General features: G+C 40.0%; 1 gene segment (V, D, J or C); it reads left to right on the forward strand.

Annotated features, from left to right (window-relative positions):
- Positions 1 to 16,884, forward strand: part of LOC128642500 (Ig heavy chain C region-like) — a 211,315-nt gene that overhangs the window by 124,616 nt on the left and 69,815 nt on the right. The window contains 1 exon segment of the C gene segment in view: positions 14,788 to 14,988. Coding sequence covers positions 14,788 to 14,988 — 201 coding nt within the window.

Genomic DNA, 16,884 nt, shown 5'->3' on the forward strand with positions numbered 1-16,884 from the left:
TCTGCGTCAGCTGGAAGTAGATGGCTCCGCTCTGCTCCGGATGGATGGATGAAGATAAAAGATGCTGCTTGGATGAAGATGTCTACCGGTCCGGATGTCCTCTTCTGCCCAGATAGGATGAAGACTTCTGCCGCTCCGGATGTCTTCTTTTGGTCCATCGGTGCCCGGTTGGGTGAAGACGACTCAAGGTAGGGAGATCTTCAGGGGGTAGTGTTAGGTTTATTTAAGGGGGGTAAGGGTTAGAGTAGGGGTATGTGGGTGGTGGGTTATAATGTTGGGGGGTGGTATTGTGTTTTTTTACAGGCAAAAGAGCTGATTTCTTTGGGGAATGCCCCGCAAAAAGCCCTTTTAAGGGCTGGTAAGGTAATAGAGCTGTTAACTTTTTTAATTTAGATTAGGGTAGGTATTTTTTTTATTTTGGGGGGCTTTGTTATTTTATTAGGGGGCTTAGAGTAGGTGTAATTAGCTTAAAATTATTGTAATCTTTTTTTATTTTTTGTAATTTAGTGTTTGTTTTTTTTGTAATTTAGTTTAGTTTATTTAATTGTAGGTACTTGTAGTTAATTGATTTAATTTATTTATTGATAGTGTAGTGTTAGGTTTAATTGTAACTTAGGTTAGGATTTATTTTACAGGTAATTTTGTAAATATTTTAACTAGGTAGCTATTAAATAGTAAATAACTATTTAATAGCTATTGTACCTGGTTAAAATAAATACAAAGTTGCCTGTAAAATAAATATAAATTCTAAAATAGCTACAATTTAATTATTTGTTATATTGTAGCTATATTAGGGTTTATTTTACAGGAAAGTATTTAGTTTTAAATAGGAAGACTTTAGTTAATAATATTTCATTTATTTTGTTAGATTAAAATTATATTTTACTTAGGGGGGTGTTAGGGTTAGGGTTAGACTTAGCTTTAGGGGTTAATACATTTATTAGAGTAGCGGCGAGGTCCGGTCGGCAGATTAGGGGTTAATACTTGAACTTAGGTGTCGGCGATGTTAGGGAGGGCAGATTAGGGGTTAATACTATTTATTATAGGGTTTTTGAGGCGGGAGTGAGGTGGTTTAGGGGTTAATACATTTATTAGAGTAGCGGCGAGCTCCGGTCGGCAGATTAGGGGTTAATAAGTGTAGGTAGGTAGCGGCGACATTGGGGGGGGCAGATTAGGGGTTAATAAATATTATGTAGGTGTCGGCAATGTTAGGGGCAGCAGATTAGGGGTTTATAGGTAGGGTTTTAACCCTAATGCAGAACTCTAAATCTAGGCGAAAGTGTATTAACCCCTAATCCGCCGCTCCAGGACCCCGCCGTCACCTACATTAAATTTATTAACCCCTAATCTGACCCCCCTACACCGCCGCCACCTACATTCAATGTATTAACCTCTAATCTGACCCCCCTACACCGCCGCCACCTACATTAAATGTATTACCCCCTAAACCTAAGTCCAACCCTAACACCTCCCTAACAATTATTATTTAAATAAATCTAAATAATATTAATATTATTAACTAAATTATTCCTATTTAAAACTAAATACTTACCTATAAAATAAACCCTAAGATAGCTACAATATAATTAATAATTACATTGTAGCTATTTTAGGGTTTATATTTATTTTACAGGCAACTTTGTATTTATTTTAACTAGGTACAATAGCTATTAAATAGTTAATAACTATTTAATAGCTACCTATTTAAAATAATTACAAAATTACCTGTAAAATAAATCCTAACCTAAGTTACAAATACACCTAACACTACACTATCAATAAATTAATTAAATAAATTAACTACAATTATCTAAAATAAAATACAATTAAATAAACTAAACTATAGTACAAAAAAAACACTAAATTACAAAAAATAAAAAAATTACAAGAAGTTTAAACTAATTACACCTAATTTAAACCCCCTAATAAAATAACAAAGCCCCCCAAAATAATAAAATGCCCTACCCTATACTAAATTACAAAGTACCAGCCCTTAAAAAGGCTTTTTGCGGGGCATTGCCCCAAAGTAATCAGCTCTTTTACCTGTAAAAAAAAATACAACCCCCCCAAAATTAAAACCCACCACCCACATACCCCTACTCTAAAACCCACCCAAACCTCCCTTAAAAAACCAAACACTAACCCCCTGAAGATTACCCTACCTTGAGCCATCTTCACCCAGCCGGGCCGAACTCTTCATCCAAGCGGCGCAGAAGAGGTCCTCCATCCAGTAGAAGTCTTCATCCAAGTGGCGCAGAAGAGGTCCTCCATCCGGTAGAAGTCTTCATCCAAATGGCGTCTTCTATCTTCATCCTTCCGGCTCCATCTTCAAGACCTCCGATGCGGAACATCCTTCTTCACCGACGACTACCCGACGAAATGAAGGTTCCTTTAAGTGACGTCATCCAAGATGGCTTCCCTCGAATTCCGATTGGCTGATAGGATTCTATCAACCAATCGGAATTAAGGTAGGAAAAATCTGATTTGCTGATTCAATCAGCCAATCAGATTGAAGTGGCTGATCGGAACAGCCAATAGAATGCGAGCTCAATCCGATTGGCTGATTGGGTGGTGGGTTTTAATGTTGGGGGGGTTGTATTTTTTTTACAGGTAAAAGAGCTGATTACTTTGGGGCAATGCCCCGCAAAAAGCCCTTTTAAGGGCTGGTAAAAGAGCTGATTACTTTGTAATTTAGTATAGGGTAGGGCATTTTATTATTTTGGGGGGCTTTATTATTTTATTAGGGGGATTAGATTAGGTGTAATTAGTTTAAACTTCTTGTAATATTTTTTTATTTTTTGTAATTTAGTGTTTGTTTGTTTTTGTACTGTAGTTTAGTTTATTTAATTGTATTTTATTTTAGATAATTGTAGTTAATTTATTTAATTAATGTATTGATAGTGTAGTGTTAGGTGTATTTGTAACTTAGGTATGGATTTATTTTACAGGTAATTTTACAGGTAATTTTGTAATTATTTTAAATAGGTAGCTGTTAAATAGTTATTAATTATTTAATAGCTATTGTACCTAGATAAAATAAATACAAAGTTGCCTGTAAAATAAAAATAAACCCTAAGATAGCTACAATGTAATTATTAATTATATTGTAGCTATCTTAGGGTTTATTTTATAGGTAAATATTTAGTTTTAAATAGGAATACTTTAGTTAATAATATTAATTTCTCTTGCAAGGTGTATCCAGTCCACGGATTCATCCTTTACTTGTGGGATATTCTCATTCCCTACAGGAAGTGGCAAAGAGAGCACACAGCAGAGCTGTCCATATAGCTCCCCCTCTAGCTCCACCCCCAGTCATTCTCTTTGCCGGCTCTAAGCACTAGGGTTTCTCTACGGGAGGGTAAAGTAAATGTGGTGTTAGAATTGTAGTTTTATTATCTTCAATCAAAAGTTTGTTATTTTTAAATGGTATCGGTTTGTACTATTTACTCTCTGGCAGAAAAAAGATGAAGAATTCTGCTGAGAGGAAGATGATTTTAGCATGTTGTAACTAAAATCCATTGCTGTTCCCACACAGGACTGAGGAGTACCAGAAAACTTCAGTTGGGGGGAACAGTTTGCAGGCTTGACTGCAATGAGGTATGTTCAGTCATTTATTTCTAGATAAGACTGAGATAATGCTAGAAGACTGACAATATCCCCATGTGGGGAGGGTAAGCTATGTTCTGAGACTTAGTAGAGAATTGAATGCTTACATAACAGGGATAATTATGCTGGTTGACACTAACTTAGGGCAATCGATTATTTTACTTAAGAAATACTCGTTGGGAGACACTTTTGAGTACTTTCTGGGCTTATTATCCACATGGCTAAAATGTATTCACTTAGAAGTGATTTTTGTAGGCCTCATAGCTCCGGAGTGGAGTGGGAGGGGCCTAATTTTGCGCCTCAGATGCGCAGTTAGAATTGAAAGACAAGTTCATGCTGCTTCACATGGAGGGTCCTGCTGCTGTTTGAGGGCCTAAAAAGAGCTTTATTCCCCCAAAACTGATCCCTAAGGGCAGGTAGGGCCACAGCAGTAAGCTGTGGCAAGGTGCTGTAGTAATTTAACCGGTTATTGGCTTTAGGCTGTTCCGGTTTGGGCATTAAGGGGTTAATCGTTTTGAAACTTGTGGTGCAATCTTATTAAGGCTTTAGGTACATACTGTGAAAATTTCAAAAGGATTGCTGCATTTTTCACTGTTTTGTAAAATTGTGTGCTCTTTTTATTTCTTAAAGGCACAGTAACATTTTTTCAAATTGTGTATTTTATTTGTTTAAAGTGATTTCTAAGCCTGTTTGTACATATTACTAGTCTGTTAAACATGTCTGAGACCAAGGAAAGTCCTTGTTCAATGTGTTTAGAAGCCATGGTGGAACCCCCTCTCAGAATGTGTCCCAATTGCACTAATGTGTCTATACACTTTAAAGATCATATTGTTGCACTTAAAAATGTGGCCCTAGATGATTTTCAGACTGAAGGTAATGAGTATAGTCTGTCTACCTCTCCCCATGTGTCACAACCAGTTACGCCCGCTCAAGCGATGCCTAGTACCTCTAGTGCGTCTGCCCCTATTACATTGCAACAACTAGCGGCAGTCATGGATAACTCCCTTGCGGACTTCCTATCTAAACTGCCAGTTTTTCGTGCAAAGCATGATAGCTCTGTTTTAAGAACAGATTATGAGCAATCTGAAGCTTTGGTAGCCTTATCTGATGTACCCTCACAACGCTCTGAAGTGGGAGTGAGGGACTTGATGTCTGAGGGAGAAATTTCCGATTCAGGAAAGGTTTCTCATCAGGCAGATTCAGATACATTAGCATTTAAATTTAAATTGGAACACCTCCGCGTATTGCTTAGGGAGGTATTAGCTACTCTGGATGATTGTGACCCTATGGTGGTCCCAAAGAAATTGTGTAAAATGGACAAGTACCTAGAGGTCCCGGTATACACTGATGCGTTTCCGGTCCCTAAGAGGGTTGCGGATATTGTTACTAAGGAGTGTGATAGACCAGGTGTCCCTTTCCCCCCCCCCCCTATTTTTAAGAAAATGTTCCCCGTAACTGACCCCATGCGAGACTCGTGGCAGACGGTCCCTAAGGTAGAGGGGGCTGTTTCTTTGCTTGCTAAATGCACAACCATACCAATTGAAGACAGTTGTGTTTTTAAAGACCCTATGGATAAAAAGTTAGAGGGTTTACTTAAGAAAATTTTTGTTCAACAAGGTTTTCTTCTCCAACCTATTGCCTGCATTATTCCTGTAACTGCTGCAGCTGCTTTCTGATTTGAGGCGCTGGAGGATTCACTCCAGACGGAGACCTCATACGACGAAATTATGGATAGAATTAAGGCTCTAAAGCTGGCTAATTCTTTTATCACAGATGCCGCTTTGCAATTAGCTAAGTTAGCGGCAAAAAAATTCAGGTTTCGCCATTATGGCGCGCAGAGCGCTTTGGCTCAAGTCATGGTCGGCCGATGTGTCGTCAAAATCCAAATTATTAAATATCCCCTTCAAAGGAAAGACCCTTTTCGGGCCAGAATTGAAAGAGATCATTTCAGAAATCACCGGGGGAAAGGGCCATGCTCTCCCTCAGGACAAACACTTTAAGGCTAAAAACAAAGCTAATTTTCGTTCCTTTCGTAATTTCAGGAGCAGTCCCGCTTCAGCATCTACAGCTGCAAAGCAAGAGGGTAACGCTTCACAGCCCAAGGCAACCTGGAAGCCTTACCAGGGCTGGAACAAGGGTAAACAGGCCAAAAAGCCTGCAGCTGCTACCAAGACAGCATGAAGGGGTAGCCCCCAATCCGGGACCGGATCTGGTAAGGGGGCAGACTTTCTCTCTTCGCTCAGGCCTGGGCAAGAGATGTTCACGATCCCTGGGCATTAGAGATTGTTTCCCAGGGATATCTTCTAGAATTCAAGGACTCCCCTCCAAGGGGAAGGTTCCACATTTCTCGTCTGTCCACAGACCAGACAAAGAAAGAGGCGTTCTTACGCTGTGTAGAAGATCTACATACAATGGGAGTGTTATACCCAGTTCCAATTGCAGAACAAGGACTGGGTTTTTACTCAAACCTGTTTGTGGTTCCCAAAAAAGAAGGAACTTTCAGACCAATCCTGGATGTAAAAATTCTAAACAGATTCCTCAGAGTCCCATCATTCAAGATGGAGACCATTCGGACAATCTTGCCTATGATCCAGGAAGGTCAATATATGACTATTGTGGATCTAAGGGATGCGTACCTGCATATTCCTATCCACAAAGATCATCATCAGTTCCTCAGGTTCGCTTTTCTAGACAAGCATTACCAGTTTGTGGCTCTTCCATTTGGGTTAGCCACTGCTCCCAGAATTTTCACAAAGGTGCTAGGGTCCCTTCTGGCGGTTCTATGATGCAGGGCATAGCAGTGGCGCCTTATTTAGACGACATCTTAATTCAGGCGCTGTCCTTTCACAGAGCCAAGGCTCACACAGAGATTGTATTGGCCTTTCTGAGGTCTCACGGGTGGAAGGTGAACATCAAAAAGAGTTCTCTGTCCCCACTCACAAGGGTTCCCTTCCTAGGAACACTAATAGATTCAGTAGAAATGAAAATATTTCTGACGGAGGTCAGAAAGTTGAAACTTTTAACCACTTGCCGAGTTCTTCATTCCATTCCTCAGCCATCTGTAGCTCAGTGCATGGAGGCAATCGGATTAATGGTAGCGGCAATGGACATAGTCCCTTTCGCTCGGATACATCTCAGACCACTGCAACTATGCATGCTCAAACAGTGGAATGGGGATTATGCAGATTTGTCTCCTCAAATACAGTTGGACCAGGAGACCAGAGATTCTCTTCTCTAGTGGTTGTCTCAGGATCACCTGTCTCAGGGAATATGTTTCCGCAGACCAGAGTGGATCATTGTAACGACCGACGCCAGTCTGTTAGGCTGGGGTGCGGTCTGGGACTCCCTGAAAGCTCAAGGCTTATGGTCTCGGGAAGAATCTCTTCTCCCAATAAACCTTCTGGAGCTGAGGGCGATATTCAACGCGCTTCAGGCATGGCCTCAACTAGCTGCGGCCAAATTCATCAGATTTCAGTCGGACAACATCGCGACTGTAGCTTACATCAATCATCAAGGGGGAACAAAGAGTTCCCTAGCGATGAAGGAAGTAACCAAAATAATCAGGTGGGCGGAGGATCACTCCTGCCATCTCTCAGCAATTCACATCCCAGGAGTAGACAACTGGGAGGCCGATTTCCTTAGTCGTCAGACCTTTCATCCGGGGGAGTGGGAACTCCACCCGGAGGTATTTGCCCAGCTAACTCAGCTTTGGGGCACTCCAGAGTTGGATCTGATGGCGTCCCGTCAGAACTCCAAACTTCCTCTCTACGGAGCCAGGTCCCGGGACCCCAAGGCGGCTTTGATAGATGCTCTAGCAGCGCCCTGGTCCTTCAATCTGGCTTATGTTTTTCCACCGTTTCCGCTTCTCCCTCGTCTGGTCGCCAGAATCAAGCAGGAGAAGGCTTCAGTGATTCTGATAGCGCCTGCATGGCCACGCAGGACTTGGTATACAGACCTAGTGGACATGTCATCTGTCCCACCATGGACACTGCCAATGAGGCAGGATCTTCTAATTCAAGGTCCATTCAAGCATCCAAATCTAATTTCTCTACGTCTGACTGCCTGGAGATTCAACGCTTAATTCTATCAAAGCGTGGTTTCTCTGAGTCAGTTATAGATACCCTGATTCAGGTGAGAAAGCCTGCCACCAGGAAAATCTACCATAAGATATGGCGGAAATATCTTTGTTGGTGTAAATCCAAGGGTTACTCATGGAGTAAGATTAGGATTCCCAGGATATGGTCTTTTCTTCAAGAAGGTTTGGAGAAAGGATTGTCAGCTAGTTCCTTAAAAGGACAGATGTCTGCTCTGTCTATCCTTTTACACAAGCGTCTGGCAGAGGTTCCAGACGTTCAAGCGTTTGCACAGGCCTTAGTCAGAATCAAGCCAGTCTATAAACCGGTGGCTCCGCCATGGAGTCTAAATCTAGTTCTTTCAGCTCTTCAAGGGGTTCAGTTTGAACCTTTACATTCCATAGATATTAAGTTGTTATCTTGGAAAGTTTTGTTTTTGGTAGCTATCTCTTCTGCTCGAAGAGTTTCAGAATTATCTGCCTTACAGTGCGATTCACCTTACCTGGTGTTCCACGCGGATAAGGTAGTTTTGCGTACCAAACCTGGTTTCCTTCCTAAAGTGGTTTCTAATAAGAATATTAACCAGGAAATAGTTGTTCCTTCTCTGTGTCCTAATCCTTCTTCGAAGAAGGAACGTCTGTTGCACAATCTTGATGTAGTTCGTGCTCTAAAGTTCTATTTGCAAGCAACTAAGGATTTCAGACAAACATCTTCCTTGTTTGTTATCTATTCTGGTAAGAGGAGAGGTCAGAAAGCGACTGCTACCTCTCTCTCCTTTTGGCTGAAAAGCATCATCCGTTTGGCCTATGAGACTGCTGGCCAGCAGCCTCCTGAAACTATTACTGCTCATTCTACCAGAGCAGTGGCTTCCACATGGGCTTTTAAAAACTAGGCTTCTGTTGAACAGATTTGTAAGGCAGCGACTTGGTCTTCACTGCATACTTTTTCAAAATTTTACAAATTCGATACTTTTGCTTCTTCGGAGGCTATTTTTGGGAGAAAGGTTTTGCAAGCAGTGGTGCCTTCCGTTTAAGGTACCTGCCTTGTTCCCTCCCTTCATCAGTGTCTTAAAGCTTTGGTATTGGTATTCCACAAGTAAAGGATGAATCCGTGGACTGTATACACCTTGCAAGAGAAAACAGAATTTATGCTTACCTGATGAATTACTTTCTCTTGCGGTGTATCCAGTCCACGGCCCGCCCTGGCATTTAAGTCAGGTAAAAAATGTTTTTGTTTAAACTACAGTCACCACTACACCCTATGGTTTCTCCTTTTTCTTCCTAACCTTTGGTCGAATGACTGGGGGGTGGAGCTAGAGGGGGAGCTATATGGACAGCTCTGCTGTGTGCTCTCTTTGCCACTTCCTGTAAGGAATGAGAATATCCCACAAGTAAAGGATGAATCCGTGGACTGGATACACCGCAAGAGAATGTAATTTATCAGGTAAGCATAAATTCTGTTATTATTTAGATTGATTTAAATAAGAATTAAGTTAGGGGGGTGTTAGGGTTAGACTTAGATTTAGGGGGTAATACATTTAATGTAGGTGGCGGCGGTGTAGGGGGGGTCAGATTAGAGGTTAATATATTTAATGTAGGTGGCGGCGGTGTAGGGGGGTCAGATTAAGGTTTAATACACTTAATGTAAGTGGTGGCGGGGTCCGGGAGAGGTGGTTTAGGGGTTAAACACTTTATATAGGTGCGGCGGGGTCCGGGAGCGGCGGTTTAGGGGTTAATACATGTAATGTAGGTGGCGGTGGGCTCCGGGAGCAGCAGTTTAGGGGTTAATACTAGGATAGGTTTATTGCGGTGTGGGCTATGGCGGTATAGGGGTTAATAATTAGGCTTATTGCGTTGTGGGGGTTGTCGGTCTAGGGGTTAATACATTTATTATTAGGAGTGAGAGGGGGGATTGCGGATATAGGGGTATACGTGTCGGGCTGATTTTTGGGAGGCCTGTTAGACAGTTACGGGAGATTTAATATTTTAGTTCGTTTTTTTAGGCGCAGGCAGTTGCTAAAGTGCCGTAAGTCACTGGCGACTCCAGAAATTTGTAGTTACGCTCATTTCTGGACATCGCTAGTTTATCCGACTTACGGCACTTTAGCAACTGCCAGTGGGGTATATGTAATACCCCGATGTGCGAGGTGAAATTACTGGCGGTGCCGGTTCCCTCGCTTGCGCCAAAAACTACGCCGTTTATCGGATCTCGCCAATGATTTTTATTATTATTGTTATTATTAATATCATTATTACTATTATTGTTATTTATTTGTAAAGTGTCCCCAAATTCCATAGTGTTGGACATGATACAGGGTAGAAAGTTACAGCTAGATTTGGAGTTTTGTCGGTAACGACCCGAAAAACTAACACCGGCTTTTTTCTGGCCGCACCATAAAAATAACTCTGGTATTGAGAGTCCAAAGAATGGCTGCGTTAGGCTCCAAAAAAGGAGCGTAGAGCATTTTTAACGCAGCTTCAACTCTCGATACCAGAGTTGCTTACGCAAGTGGCCAGCCTCAAAAACGTGCTCGTGCACGATTCCCCCATAGGAAACAATGGAGCTGTTTGAGCTGAAAAAAAACCAAACACCTGCAAAAAAGCCGCGTTCAGCTCCTAACGCAGCCCCATTGTTTGCTATGCGGTAACCCTTCCTACGTCTGCACTTAACACCCTAACATGTACCCCGAGTCTAAACACCCCTAACCTTACACTTATTAACCCCTAATCTGCCGCCCCCGCTATCGCTGACACCTGCATTTTATTTTTAACCCCTAATCTGCCGCTCCGTAAACCGCCGCTACTTACATTATCCTTATGTACCCCTAATCTGCTGCCCCTAACACCGCCGACCCCTATATTATATTTATTAACCCCTAATCTGCCCCCCTCAACGTCGCCTCCACCTGCCTACACTTATTAACCCCTAATCTGCCGAGCGGACCTGAGCGCTACTATAATAAAGTTATTAACCCCTAATCCGCCTCACTAACCCTATAGTAAATAGTATTAACCCCTAATCTGCCCTCCCTAACATCGCCGACACCTAACTTCAATTATTAACCCCTAATCTGCCGACCGGAGCTTACCGCTATTCTAATAAATGGATTAACCCCTAAAGCTAAGTCTAACCCTAACACTAACAACCCCCTAACTTAAATATAATTTTATTCTAACGAAATAAATTAACTCTTATTAAATAAATTATTCCTATTTAAAGCTAAATACTTACCTGTAAAATAAACCCTAATATAGCTACAATATAAATTATAATTACATTGTAGCTATTTTAGGATTAATATTTATTTTACAGGCAACTTTGTAATTATTTTAACCAGGTACAATAGCTATTAAATAGTTAAGAACTATTTAATAGTTACCTAGTTAAAATAATTACAAAATTACCTGTAAAATAAATCCTAACCTAAGTTACAATTAAACCTAACACTATACTATCATTAAATAAATTAAATAAAATACCTACAATTACCTACAATTAAACCTAACACTACACTATCAATACATTAATTAAATACAATATCTACAAATAACTACAATGAAATAAACTAACTAAAGTACAAAAAATAAAAAAGAACTAAGTTACAAAAAATAAAAAAATATCTACAAACATAAGAAAAATATTACAACAATTTTAAACTAATTACACCTACTCTAAGCCCCCTAATAAAACAACAAAGCCCCCCAAAATAAAAAATGCCCTACCCTATTCTAAATTACTAAAGTTAAAAGCTCTTTTACCTTACCAGCCCTGAACAGGGCCCTTTGCGGGGCATGCCCCAAGAAGTTCAGCTCTTTTGCCTGTAAAAAAAAACATACAATACCCCCCCCCCAACATTACAACCCACCACCCACATACCCCTAATCTAACCCAAACCCCCCTTAAATAAACCTAACACTAAGCCCCTGAAGATCTTCCTACCTTGTCTTCACCCTACCAGGTTCACCGATCCGTCCTGAAGAGCTCCTCCGATGTCCTGATCCAAGCCCAAGCGGGGGGCTGAAGAGGTCCATGATCCGGCTGAAGTCTTCATCCAAGCGGGAGCTGAAGAGGTCCATGATCCGGATGAAGTCTTCATCCAAGCGGGAGCTGAAGAGGTCCATGATCCGGATGAAGACTTCTATCAACGGCATCTTCAATCTTCTTTCTTCCGGATCCATCTTGCAGACCTCCGACGCGGAACATCCTCTTCTCCCGACGCCTACTAGCCGAATGAAGGTTCCTTTAAGGGACGTCATCCAAGATGGCGTCCCTCGAATTCCGATTGGATGATAGGATTCTATCAGCCAATCGGAATTAAGGTAGGAAAATTCTGATTGGCTGATGGAATCAGCCAATCAGAATCAAGTTCAATCCGATTGGCTGATCCGATCAGCCAATCAGATTGAGCTCGCATTCTATTGGCTGTTCCGATCAGCCAATAGAATGCGAGCTCAATCTGATTGGCTGATCGGATCAGCCAATCGGATTGAACTTGATTCTGATTTATTAGAATAGCGGTGAGCTCCGGTCGGCAGATTAGGGGTTAATAATTGAAGTTAGGTGTCGGCGATGTTAGGGAGGGCAGATTAGGGGTTAATACCATTTATTATAGGGTTAGTGAGGCGGATTAGGGGTTAATAACTTTATTATAGTAGCGCTCAGGTCCGCTCGGCAGATTAGGGGTTAATAAGTGTAGGCAGGTGGAGGCAGGGGCAGATTAGGTTGAGGGGGGCAGATTAGGGGTTAATAAATATAATATAGGGGTCGGCGGTGTTAGGGGCAGCAGATTAGGGGTACATAAGTATAACGTAGGTGGCGGCGCTTTGCGGTCGGCAGATTAGGGGTTAATTATTGTAGGTAGTTGGCGGCGACATTGTGGGGGGCAGATTAGGGGTTAATAAATATAATACAGGGGTCGGCGGTGTTAGGGGGAGCAGATTAGCGGTACATAAGGATAACGTAGGTGGCGGTCGGCAGATTAGGGGTTAAAAAAAATTTATTCGAGTGTCGGCGATGTGGGGGGACCTCGGTTTAGGGGTACATAGGTAGTTTATGGGTGTTAGTGTACTTTAGAGTACAGTAGTTAAGAGCTTTAGAAACCGGCGTTAGCCCAGAAAGCTCTTAACTACTGACTTTTTTCCTGCGGCTGGAGTTTTGTCGTTAGATGTCTAACGCTCACTTCAGAAACGACTCTAAATACCGGAGTTAGAAAAATCCCATTGAAAAGATAGGATACGCAATTGACGTAAGGGGATCTGCGGTATGGAAAAGTCGCGGCTGAAAAGTGAGCGTTAGACCCTATTTTGAGTGACTCTAAATACCGGCGGTAGCCTAAAACCAGCGTTAGGAGCCTCTAACGCTGGTTTTCATGGCTACCGCCAAACTCCAAATCTAGGTCTTAGTTAGTAGTAACAAATACAGATACACAGACAAACAAAACAAATGAATACAGGAAGATCTTACAGGCCACTATTGGTAACTAAAGTCTGAGAATTTAAAACCTTTATAAATGTTAATATTAGAAGTGTGGTTTTGTTGGAATCATGTGTTTTCATCACCATAAACCTATTAGGTTTGTTAAATCCTTATTCTGTGCTTTCTTTACTATACAGAAATAAAATCACATTTTGTTGTTTATACATATTAAAGGATGATTTATATCGGATGATATTTTACATGAAAAGGTAGTAAAACCTGAAAACAGTTGATCTGCTATTAAGATGAATAAAAGAATTTAATACAATTTATAACATGATCAAAATATTCTGATTAACAGCTGTATCTGCTGCTTTACTTTACAGGTCAGTCAGATGAAGAGGAGCTGTCTGTCCTGAACAAGTCAGATGAAATAGATCCAGTAGTAACATTTATTAATCACCATAGGCTGTGCATCGTATTGCATTAGCGTGTACACCCAAAAGCACAAACACACACACATTTATATATAAACGTTTACAAAAAACATTAAACATTTAGGGCTAGATTACAAGTGGAGCGCTAATTTATCGCGTGCCCGTAAACGGCAAATTTTCCTGTTTGCGTTGCACAACAAATAACCAGCCATTACAAGTGGTAGCAATTAGCTCTTATAAAATTAACCAGAAATCAAATCTCTGGTTAATTTTATAAAGGTGCCCCAAATGCCCCCAAAATACAGTGTAGTGTATTTTATTAAAATAAATTGTACCATTTTTATTTTTTAATAAAATAACCACTATACAGTATTTTGGGGGTAAAGTTGGTGGGTGTGGGGTGAACCACCCCTGAAAAGTGCCTATACATTGCAGTCCATGGGAACTGTGTGTTCCCAGTAAATATATATGTATATGATTATATACATATATATGTGTTAATATGTACAGTATATATACACCTATAAACTCCAAAATATATATGTATATAATCATATAATATATATTTCTACACGCTGTCCATTGCGGCACAACTTACCCACTTCACTGAGCTTTATGTTCTTATGCTGTCTCTGACATCTTTGTCCTTAAAGGGTCTGTCTACTCCAGATTGTTATTGTTTAAAAATATAGATAATCGATTATATTACCTATTCTCCCGTTTTGCATAGCAAACACTGTTATATTAATATACGTTTTACCTCTATGAGAACCTTATATCTAAGCCTCTGCAAACTGCACCCCAATCTCAGTTATTTTGACAAACTTGAAATTTAGCCAATCAGTGCTGACTCATAAATAAGAGGTGACCTTTAAGGGCTTAGAAATTAGCATAGGAGCCTACCTAGGTTTAGCTTTCAACAAAGAATACCAAAAAACAAACAAAGCAAATTTGAAGTCAATTGGAAAATTGTTTGCCCAGTCTGAATCATGTAAATTTAATTTTGATTAGGCTGTCCCTTTAAGATCATTTAAATTGTGATATTTTTTTTAATACTTTGTTCAATTATTTCTATTTCATAGTTATGTTTTAGTGTTGTTTTCTATAAGAACAGAAGTAATATATATTTCTCTTATGATAACTTATATTTGACAGCAAATTATTTAAATTAATTGTTATCACCTGAAGTCATTAGAGATTATGCATTTTTGATAATCAATTGATTTAACATATTAACCATGGTACCTATTTTGCAGATGTAACAGGAAGAGCTGTGACACCAAACAAAACAATAAACGTACCAGGAGACATTGTTACACAAGAAAATATGGGAAGAATAGAAAGATGCCCCAGACCAGATAAGTCAGGAGAACCTTTATTAGCAAAAAGACCTCAGACCAGTGACACATTTGTATCAGGAGGAGATTGTACTGAGAAGAATATCAACCAACCTGCAGGTATAAATTATTACAGGAATGAAAATAGGAACGCAAAAAGTGCTCACTAGATTTAAAAAAAAAAATGGTTCCCTAAGAAATAAGCTATTGAAGTATTGTGCGGTAAACAGTTATCTTGCATTTAAACCCACATTTTCCACAAAGAACAAAAAATACAGAACTTAACACAATAAAACAAACTCTCTCATATTGATTTAATATAACAACATCTTCACAGTGGGAAAAAGTATACACCCAATAACTTGTACATGTAAACAACACATAAAAAAATGTTTGTGCGCGAGCGATATGGGTTTTCGTGTTCGTTAGCGCAAGTTAAATTGGGCTCATATTACAGTTGAAAGTAAATGCAAAGGCGTGAGTGCAATTGCGATTTACTCTAGAATGATTACCCTGACCTCAGAGATCTGATTACCTTTTTTGTAAAACAAAAAAGTGTCACAAAACACATCAAAAATACATGTAAATGTACCCTTACTCTCATAATAACACCACAAAAAGGCAAAGGGCTTTTCTTTAACTTCACTTTACTTTAAATATTAATTTGTTTGTGTATGTATATATATATAAACAGTACTCATTGGGCTTGACAGCAAAAGAAGTCCTTTATTCAACATCTTTTCCTGTCAAGCCCAGTGAGTGCTGTTTTCTTCTGACTATATTTGAACTTCCACTCAGCACCCTGTCCAAGGAATGAAGTTTGTGAGAGTGCACCTGTCTCACCTTTACATATATATATATACATATATATATATATACATACTGTATATCTATTTATTTATATATATATATATCCCATGTGTATCTGCACTCACAATTCCACTGGGCCATCAACCAGGGTGCAAAGTCAATATCTTAGTAACAATCTTTTAAATCAAGGACTGCACTCACTGGATTTGGATAAAGAAATTTAATATTTTATTGTGGTAATGTTTCGGGGTTCACAGACCTCTTCCTCAGACCAGACATCAGTGCAAGTGAACAAGGTGCAACTTAAATGTGCTAAGCCCCACCCATCAAATAATTACAAAAAATTTAGCCAAAAATGTGTTTCCATGACAACTCATAGTTGCCAGGTTACAATCATAAACACACTTATACAAATAAACAAGGAAGCATTTAAATATATATAGTGCCTATTCATCCTCATTATGTAATATAAACAATAAATAAAAAAAATTAAAAAAATAACAGTGTATCAAACATAATAGTGTATATATCACTCAATAGTATTTCAACCAGAAGTTCTACGTCAGATTACGAGTTCTGCATTAGCCTTAAAAAGCAGCGTTGAGAGGTCCCAACGCTGCTTTTTAAGTGGTATTACGAGTTTGGCAGGTACAGGTGTACCGCTCACTTTTCTTCTGCGACTTTTGGCTACCGCAAATCCCCTTACGCCAATTACGTATCCTATCTTTTTAATGGGATTTGCCTAACGCCGGTATTACAAGTCTTGGAAGAAGTGAGCGGTACACCCTCTAACTCCAAGACTCCTACCGCATTTAAAAGTCAGTAGTTAAGAGTTTTATGGGCTAACGCCGGAACATAAAACTCTGAACTAAAGTGTTAAAAGTACACTAACACCCATAAACTACCTATGAACCCCTAAACCGAGGCCCCCCCCACATCGCAAACACTATAATAAAAATGTTTAACCCCTAATCTGCCAACCAGACATCGCCGCCACTATAATAAATGTATTAACCTTTAAACCGCCGCACTCCCACCTCGCAAACACTAGAATACATTTTATTAACCCCTAATCTGCCGTCCCTAACATCGCCGCCACCTACCTACAATTATTAACCCCTAATGTGCCGCCCCAACGTTGCCGCTACTATATTAAATGTATCAACCCCTAAACCTAAGTCTAACCCTAACACCCCCCTAACTTAA

The sequence above is a fragment of the Bombina bombina genome, chromosome 11, assembly GCF_027579735.1.
Source record: "Bombina bombina isolate aBomBom1 chromosome 11, aBomBom1.pri, whole genome shotgun sequence".
Taxonomy (NCBI): Eukaryota; Metazoa; Chordata; class Amphibia; order Anura; family Bombinatoridae; genus Bombina; species Bombina bombina.